General features: G+C 30.7%; 1 protein-coding gene across 1 annotated transcript; it reads right to left on the bottom strand.

Annotated features, from left to right (window-relative positions):
* Positions 1 to 3,965: 3,965 nt before the first annotated feature.
* LOC101214956 (alpha carbonic anhydrase 7) lies at positions 3,966 to 9,143 on the bottom strand. The gene is made up of 6 exons (XM_004139394.3): positions 8,954 to 9,143; positions 8,123 to 8,340; positions 7,240 to 7,449; positions 6,801 to 6,965; positions 6,636 to 6,689; positions 3,966 to 4,266 (listed from the first exon to the last, which is right to left on the bottom strand). Exons 1-6 carry the CDS (start codon positions 9,042 to 9,044, stop codon positions 4,174 to 4,176), a joined length of 831 nt encoding a protein of 276 aa, XP_004139442.1. The 5' UTR covers positions 9,045 to 9,143; the 3' UTR covers positions 3,966 to 4,173.
* Positions 9,144 to 10,195: the final 1,052 nt, after the last annotated feature.

Here is a 10,195-nt window from a genome sequence, read left to right as displayed (position 1 = left end):
TTTTTCTGAAATGTTTGCATCTATGATTCTTGTAAATGAAAGAAGTATTTTACTAACGATTGTATGAAAAGTATTCTTTTATAACCTTCTGATGATGTTTATTGCTGTAAAAATCATCATGCGTTGAAAGTAAGCTGTTGAGCTAATGTTTCTCATTTGTTGATGGTATTGATTGTGAAATGTGTGGTACTGCTGTTGGTTTGTCGCAAGACGCTGGTAGAAATCCCAAGTTTAACGCAAGACACTGGTGAAAATGAATCCCATGTCTAGGTTGGTAAATGCTAGTGAAGTGAATCCCAAGTTTGAGCAAGAATGAGTTGTGTACTTGAAATCTAGACGTTGGTGAAGTGAATCTCAGATCTAGGCATGGAATGAATTTATGAAATGTTGGTGAAAGCCAATTCTAGGTTTATCGTGAGACTCTGTTGAAGCGAATCCTATATCAAGCGATGAGATGTGGTGAAAGCGAATCCCAGGTGTGGGTGAGAATGAATATTACGAGATGCTTGTAGAAATCCCAAGTTTCTCGCAAGAGGCTCGTGTAAATCCCAGGTTTAACGTGTGACGCTGGTGAAGTGAATCCCAGGTCTATGCGGGTAAATGCTGGTGAGGTGAATCTCAGGTCTAGGCGATTAGATATGAATGGAAGAATCCCAAGTCTCAATGGTGAATGATGAATATTTGATGAACAGAACGTGTGGAATTGTTTGCGATCGTTGTGCTTATAATTTGTAATGAGAATTTGTGTTGAAGCAATGTATGCTTATGTTTATGAGATTAAGATCGTTGTTATTGAAATCGTTGTATTCCCTGAAAAGGTATTTCTTAATGCCTAAAAAGGTATTTCTTAAACCCACCACTCACTAGTCTTTGACTTACATTTTAAGTATTCCCCTCCCCAGGTTATCAGACGTTGAAGTTAAGTAAAGAATGGTTCTCAAGTGTAGAAGCCAAATGAATGAGGAAAATGTGGATTGTGTTGGACCGGTATGGCAACCCTAGAGGGGGGTGAATAGGGTTTAAATAAACTTTTCGACAAATAAAAAGTAAAATCAACTAATTAGATATTTTCTAAAATTTAAATAAAGAACTTTGTAAACTTTGTTAAATAACAAGATTGATAAAAAGATATGAATGGAAGTATGCAATCAAACTCAACCAATAAGAATATGTAACTAAAATTAAATTAAAAAATAATTAGAAAAGAGTTAGAGAAGAAGACACCGTAATTTTATAGTGGTTCGGTTAAACTCAACCTACATCCACTTTCCCAAGCACCTCTTGGGATTTTGATTGAAAATCTTCTTTGGACTCTTTCCACGGATTTGAGCCGAACCGATTCTTGCTCCTTTTTCGGGTTCAAGAGCAAACCCGATCCTTTCCACGGGTTAGGATCCAACCGTTACAATATGTTGAAATTTTTAAATCATACAAAAGAAAACTCTCTAAAAGAGTGAGTATACAATTTGAAGCTCACAAATTTAATCCTCACAATACAATAAGAAGCTCTCAAGAATAAGATGAAAAGAATAAAAATTGGAAGCTTTAGAGAGAATAACAATGTTGGCTTTTTGCTTGAGGATTGTAAAGATTTTGTGATCTTGTGTAAATGTGAAGTATTTAAAAAGAGAGGAAAGATAAATTCAAAATCATTTGAGTCATTAGATATAGGTAAAAGAAAAATGAATGGTTGAGATTTAAACTTAATTAGCCGTTAGACACAATACAAATAATAATATAATAATATGTCTTTTCAAAATACTTTGTTTAAAAAGAAATCAATAAAGCAACTTCACCATCTTTTAAAAAAACTAGCCGTTAGACACAAGAAAAAATAATAATATTAAAATCATTTTCCTTTTAAATTCATTTTCTTTATAAAAGCCAATAAAACATAACAAAAAGCCACATTTGTTACTCCTTCATTGCTCCAAGTGGCTTTCTCTAATTGGTTCAAATTGAATGCTTGGTCGCCACGTCACCATCTCGGGTATTTTTTCGTTAAGCTTCTTTTAGCAATATTTTCTTCATTTGAACTTCGATTTGGGTGATTCAAGAGGCGTTAGAATCATTTTTCCAAGCTCTGCGATATGGTCTATTCAAATTAATAAAATTGTCAATAAAAAAAAAAAACAGATTTGTTATCATCAAAACATAAATTAATTGAATAATTAAAATAAATTAATTTGAGATTAAAGGCCAAAAAGCCAACAGATTGTTATGTAAACTTGTGCGGCTAGTAAGTCGTGTCTTTCCATCTTGTTTTTAAGGAGTCAACAGGTAAAAACTTCAGCCTTTAACACGAAGGGCATCGACTCAGTTTTGAAGAAGTGCCAAGGGCATCAACACAATTTTGTGTGGCCAAAGACGATGAATGGAAGAGTTTAGCAAAGAGTGAAGAGCCTAAAGACTGTCCTTGAGTTGGGTTGTTGGGCGATCAAGGAGAATGATAAGAAAATGGTTCTTATACTCCTAAACACCTTTGATCTGAGGAAGTAGCACCCTGGTGAATGAAGGCATGTGGGTTTGAACGACTCAAGTTTTACTGTTGTACTATGTAAGAAAGGAATCTAATCATTAAGAGCAAACTCTATGTAAAGTTTTATATTAATAAAGAGAAGTTATGTTTATTCTGTTGTATTGATATTGCACTTATCACTTTGTAGTTGAATTCGAGTTAAGTGTTCAAACCTAGGCGATAGAGTACAATCGAAGGTTAAGTATTTTCGTTGTAATGAGTCGTAGAAATCTCTAAGGCTTTGCGATGAGACAAGTTAAAGTGAGTTGTTCCGCTTACTAGGCGTTCATTGCATCATCTCACGATGAAATACACGACTGGTGTCTAGGAAACACCCCCCTATTTGGTCACAGGAAGTGGCATTTGAGGCGAGAGTGACACTTACGCTGTACATTAGCGTAACTTTTCTATCTGCTCTACGCTGTCAGCATATGAGCTCTAATCTTCTACATGGCTTCGTTGGTAGACTGAATTTCGGGACCAATCATCATCTACTCACCAACCTCATCCCAACAAACAGGGAATCCACAACACTTCATGTACCGTTTGGGTTTGATACATGATCATGTACCAAAAGCTAAATGATTGTGTACCAATATTTGAACGATCGTGTACCATGTTTTATGTGCATGTGTGGCCAATTAATTATGTGGTATTTTTGGTACTTAGCATTGTGGGTTTGTAAGTTTTTACCATTTTCAAAATTGTTCTATACAATATAAATATTTTACCCTCTTGTTATATTTTTTTAAAAACTCCATTTATTTATGTAATTCTATTGAAAATATAATTTGATTTAAAATATTTAAACCTAAAATTATCTCTATGTATTGATATAAATTAGACTCCCAATTTGATTCAAGATTTTTTTTTCTTGCTTCTAAGTGTTTCTTTCTCACCTCCAAAGGAATACATCTCAAGTTTTCAATCCATTGAAGGCATTATTTTATCTTTTTTCACATTTTTTGGGTGCTTTTTGTGCATTTTTCTTTATGAATTATTTTCATTCTATATATGTGATAATTAAATGGAAGCTTATTTTCAATTGATTTTGATGTATCTTTTGGAATGATGAGGTTTCACTTGGTCTTATGGTCTTATGGTGAACTTCCAAATTTGCCTTGAAAAAAATCTATGGCAAACATCATTTTATTGTATGAAATTTGGAGTGGTACAAATTTAAACTCTAAACTAAATTTTATTAATATAAACTTTAAACTTTTGAGGTAGAATCTATTTAAACCCTTATATTTTATAATACCCTCAATTTAAACCTAAAATTTCATAAATACGGCAATTTAAATCTTCAAATTTGGTTGGTGATATACTTATAAAAATTTAAGTTTAATTTTGTTAGTGATATACTTATAAACATTTAAGTTTAAATTAGGGATACAATTATAATTAGTTCATGATTTAAATCAATAAACTCTAAAATCCCTTAAAATTCGGTGGTACAAAATGATATTTGCCATATATATATACACACACATATAAACCAAATGAAAGGAAAGGAGATGTACAAGCTAAGTAAGTAAACACCATCCATTACTAGAATTACCACACAAATATCTAATACATGTATATATTGTAATTATTATTGTTTGAGTATGCATAGAAAATTTCTTTAACACATGTTGTGTGTATATATAACATTAGTGCTCCTTCTCATTATGTTGGGATCTAAATCGAAGTTGAATTATTCTGTTGTTGAGAGGCTGTACAGGCCTTGCATTCGTATTTGAATCCTGCAGTTTAAATTTTACTATATCATATACTATTTATTTGTAACAAAAGTTTAGAAGAAGGTAAATAAAGAAACCCAACAAATAATAGGTATAAATTTGTTGATATTTGGTAAAATATTAGCTGCGTAGTTGTAACACATGAAAAAAGGTTTAGAAAAGTCATGGAATTGGTGTACATTGAAAGGGTTTAGAAATATATGAGTTTGTCAACACTAAAAAAGGTTTTGGAAAGATCATGGGCTATAACATTTGAAGTTTTAATGGGCTAACTTTAATTAAATTATATGTTATATTCTCTAGCGTTTAAGAGTAGTAAAATGGTGTGAGTGTAGAGTAAAAGCTTGGAGAGAGTGTTAAAATTGGGTTGGATAGAGAAAACTATTTTATATGTGATTTTAACAATTTTTTACGTAATAGATTCCTTTCTTGTTGTGGTTTTTTTTTTTTCAAGTGGGGAGTTTTCACAGTAAATTCTTGTGTTTTATGTTTTTATTGTTTTTTCTTTATTTTTATGTGATAGAAGTTAGAGGGTATTTTTCAGAAAAGTGGCATCAAAACTTTGAGTTTGTAGTTTCTTGAATTTTTGAGTATGATTTGTGGTTGCAACATTGTCTGACCTTTCACATCAAAAAAGAATTCTCAAAGCTAACTGCGGTATTCCTGAGTAGTGTAAGTTGCTCACTATTACCTTATTTGCTAGAATTGTAGTAGATGTCTGTCAAGCTATATGGGTCCAGTAAAGTTTGATGTGGATAAATTTGATGGAAGGATTGTACTTCTATTTCTGGCAAGTGGAAATCAAGGATGTATTAATGCAAGTCTGATTACCTGAGTGCCAGTTAAGTGGTGACGATGTTCTAGTGTAGTCTAAGAGTGGTTTTGGTAAGAGATTAAAAAAGGATAGTCTTTTTGAGCTGTTGATAGGTTGTTGGGATGTGAATAGTTTGCACACATGGAAAATAGAGCAAGTTTGTCGAAGGTCTCTGGATCAGATGTCGACTTTCATGTCATGTGAGACGGTGACTTCCTCTCAAGAAGACACAATTCATCCTCGTGGTATGTCCACTTTATCATAATAGAGAATGTGATGTTAGTGAGTCCACAAGTTTGCAAGTTGTGTGTTAGAAGGTATGTCGATGGCTAAAAGACTTTCAAGTGAGCCAAGTAGTTAGAAGGTTGCACCATAAATCTCAATAAAGGTTTTATCGGCATGTGATGGGAGTTGAAAATCTTGAGGGGTGGTAATTCTAAGTGGTCTACTCTTAGTGTGAAGTAGGTTATAATTCTATGAAATGAGACTTATGATTGTCAATGAAGACAATAGATCTTGCAGAAGCTATGGAATCTTTAAATATCTTACCAATGTGAAATTTGTTGAGTTTTTGGCAAAATATTAGAAGTGTGTTATTATCTCACATAAAAAAGGTACAAAAAAGTCATGGACTTGTCCTACATTGAAAGAGTTTTTAGGAATGTCGTAGGTTTTGTTCTATATTGAAAAGGTTTTGGAAAGTTCATGGGCTATAAAAGGTGCCTATGTTTTTTGTTTTCAATTGTATAAGTTAGAAACACTTTAAGTTTTAACGTGCTTACTCTAATTAATTTTCTTTTATATTATTATATTCTTTAATTGTGAAGAGTACCGGTGAAAAAGTATGAGAAATCAAAAGCTTTGAGTGAATGTTCTTATAATTCGGTTTTATCGCGGATAGACGTTATTTTTCGGCCTTCCCATGTTGACCTCTTTGTAGATCTTCAAAACTTATACTTAGTCTTAACCATTTTCCCTCCGATTGCAAATCCAAATATTGTTATTTACTCTCACTATTCACCCACAATCCTTCCTATTATTAAGACATTTGAAAACTAAGCTACTGCAAAGTAGTTTCCTAAAAGAAGTTATTGAACACTAAATACCATTGACAATAACAATACAACATTTAATAAAAGTTTTCTTTGACAATTACTTTTGATATGAATATTCACTAATTGCCTTTCAAGGAAGAAGTCGATTTCCTAGATAAACACATTTTTAGATTTTGTTAGATAAACACATTTTTAGAATAGAAATGAGATCAAATTTGCTATAGAACCTTAAAAATTAAGTTGAATAATCCTTCATTTTTTAAGTTTTTTTTTTCTTCTAAAAAATGCATTCTTGCTTTAACATCAAACCTTTAAAATGATTTTATCCTTCATAAACAAACACGTTAATTTTTAAGTAAACTAAAAAAAATTTGAGTTTTCATAATGTATTATTTTTCTAAAACACCTAGGACAATGTAGATCACGTATACTCACTATATAAGTAGTGATTTTAAATTTATATTCTAAAAACAAAATAATTAACATAAAACTATTTGACTTACATCATGAACTGCCACTCGAAGTAACTCTAGTTGGTAGGATGCAACACTCCTAACCTATATCATCCAAAAAGAAAAATATTAAGCACAAAAGTAAATACTATTCATTTTGAGAAAACATGATAGCCATATAAGATTAATATATAAATTCAAAAATTAAAATCTTACCTTTTTAACGATAATCCAAAGTACATTTTGAGTGCATGGAGGAACCGTTAAAGAGCCATAGTATTGATAATATATACTACTTTTCATTTCCACCAATGATGGATCGATATCATTCAATTCAATATATTCATTTGTCTCTGAAATTTCTTCCAAATGCTCTTTGATCTGTCAAAACAATTTTATTTATTTGAATTTTTGTAGCTTCGAAAAATAAATTATCTTAGATTAACTTAAGATTAAGTTTATTTTTTCAATATTAATCTTAAGTTAATCTAAGAATTGACCCATACTATATAATTTAATATAATCCAATGTAATTGACAAATATAACACAAAATTTAGAATAAACTATTATGATAAACTATGTATGTTGTGTGTTGTGTATGAATGATAGATTTTATTATATTAAAACAACAGTTACGAGTTAGATGATACATACTGTGGATAAGAAATAGTCAGAATGTCCAATATCATAAAGAATTCCAATGACAGCAATATTTCCATTGTGGCTTTGATGCACTAAATGAGCTTCTAATGCGAATTTTTCACCATTAATAGTATGCTCGGAAGGAGAGTGCCAGTGACATTGTTTGAGAAAATATCGTGTTCCATTTATTTCAATATATCCAGCATCATCACTCCATTTTAGCTACAGATTTAACCATAACAAAATATTCTTAAATTTAGGTTAAATATATATTTCAGTATCAGACAAACTATTCATCATTCGAAACAATAAGAACATTGGATTGATATTACAAATTCAAATAAAACCAGAAGTACTTATGGCATGTTTAAAGTGATTAATAAAGATTAACTGCAACTTCATGCAGCATAGTCAGCTTTCAATGATTGATGATGTGCTACATGACAATTTGTTTGGTATTTCAATGTTGCACCTAATTATTATCTTTCTAATACGATCAAAATCACTTTTAGTTATTTTTAAAATTATATTCTAAAATGCTTTTAACCCATCAAAATCAAGTTTAGTAGTAATAAAAATGCATCTAAAAGTATAAGAGTTTGTCAAAATGATTTTAAATACAATAAAAATGATTTTTAACTATCACATCTAATCATACACGTTTACTTCCGGTGGTTTTAATAATTAGAATTTAGTCTACATAATTTAATAAGATTCTTACGATTAGTGTATGTTTGTATAATAAATATTTAATTTAGAGATAGAGTTTTATCAAACTATATAAGAATTAAATTATGATTACAAATCACAGAAGACTAAATTCAAGCTTTTCTTTTCTTTCTTTTAAATTATGAGGATAAAATTTAGAATTTAGCAAACAGTATTTTGTACATACCATTATATCATGACCTCTGTTCATAAGAGTTGCATTGGTAGGATTATAAGCAATTTTGGAGTCCACAAACTTGTGTACAATTTGAACTCTCTGGTGGGATAGATCAATAGGAGATTGCATTTTTCCAGTTTTGCATTCATGCCATTCTTGTTTAAGTTCTCCCCAATGAGATGGCCCTTTGTTTCCATCTTCGTTATAATTAAACCCACTCTCATTATCTACATCAACATGGAAAACAATGGAACGGCAAGCAATTGGTTGATTAAATTGATTTCTTTGTATTCTAATATTGATTTGATTTTAGAATGCCCATTTTTTCATATTTACAATTTTTGAATTTACACGTATACTTTATAAAATAGTTTTGGAAGATGGATTAAGTTGAATGTTACGTTCTATATATACTTTATGTTTTTTTTAAAAAAATATTTTTCACCATCTAACGAGAATCTTAAAAGAAGTTTTATTTAGCCAATCAAATTAGTTCTTAGCTCGTTGGTAAGGCTAAAATGAAATGATAGTGTCTTATTAGTTGACTTGATTTGCCTTTTTAGTTATTACTTGACTTGCACTCCTGATTAATAAGAATCCATTATCTAGATTTATTTGTTGTAAACTATTTTTTAGTTTCTATGAACTTAAGTTTTCATAACATGTTCCCTTAAATTTTAACTTTCCCTCCTAAATTTAAGTAATATAATCAAAAATGCTTTTTTTTTCTTTAAGAAAAGTGACAAAGAGACGAATATAGAACATTGCATTCAATTTAAGAATGAACGGAAGAACACGAAAAGTCAAATCATATACAAACGAAACAAGGAATTTTCTTACCAACTTCTTGAGAAACTGCAGGCCTTGAAAGCAAAAGTACTAAAGCATAAAAAATTGAGCAAAACAACAGATGAAAAGAGAGCTTGGTCATGTCAAAACTTCCAAGTTTGTTACTTAAATATATCTTTGAATATAGTATAACCAAGGAAGACAAGATGGGTTATGCTATGTGAAGATTCGAAACCAAGAAATTGGCTATTTATAAAAACCCAAAATTTGATGCGTGAACATATAGAACTCTAAATTAAAGATTTGAAGTAACTTCTTCCACCACTACATCTATTTTAGCTAGAGGTTTCGGAGTAAATAAAAAGTTAGGCAAATGAATATTCTTAGGTTTAATGAAGTACAATTGGAAGTTTGCAAGTCTTACCAAGTAATAAATTAAACCAATGGTCCTTTAGTTGTTCATATATTACAAGAAGTAAAATGTGAGATTTCATAACATTTAAAAACAGTGGCAGAGAACTTAAATATCTGTACTGAGAGCTTTACCTAATTTTTGTATGTAGAAATAAGTTACAAGTATATATGCAATTCAAAACATTCATAAGAAAAGACTAATTTATTTATCGTATACACTATCATTCTTTCAACGATTTTAGTTATATCATGTCAGGGTCACTGTTTCTTTTTCTTTTCTGTTGGTATAGTTTCACGATTTGTCTTATAGGAAACTAATTAATATGTCAGAGTTTGGTGCTTATAACAACTAATGAGAGAGATGACCATTTTCCTATCTAAAATGTTAAATTGAAAAAGGAAGTCATGATTCACTTGACGATGACTTAAGTTAACACTTGAGTTAATAATTAATTGGAGTAACAAAAGTAATCGATAGTAAAAATAATAATCAAAACGTCAAGAATTGGTAATCCAATTCAATGATCTACATCTGTACTGCTATTGACCCATAAAATGAGAGATCATATATATTGTTACGTTGAAATGATATATAAGTACATGATAATGGCCTACTGTGCTAGCATTGACACAGAATACTATCTTGTTGTATATAGTGATATTTAATACATTGGTACACATGTAACTCAGGGATAAGTTCACTAAAATTGCCACATGTATACCAGGAAACAACTCCCTCTGAGTCCATCATCACTAGGTAGTGACACTGTCAAGTACCCATTTCACCATTTATGACCTCCTCGAGCAAGACCTCTTTGCCATCAACAACAGTTGTAGAAGATCTATTTCATGTGAAGTGATCTCACCAAAAACCACCTC

This window comes from Cucumis sativus, chromosome 1, assembly GCF_000004075.3.
Source record: "Cucumis sativus cultivar 9930 chromosome 1, Cucumber_9930_V3, whole genome shotgun sequence".
Taxonomy (NCBI): Eukaryota; Viridiplantae; Streptophyta; class Magnoliopsida; order Cucurbitales; family Cucurbitaceae; genus Cucumis; species Cucumis sativus.
Note: the sequence above shows the minus strand (reverse complement) of the source record. Positions and strands in the feature narration are given on the sequence as shown.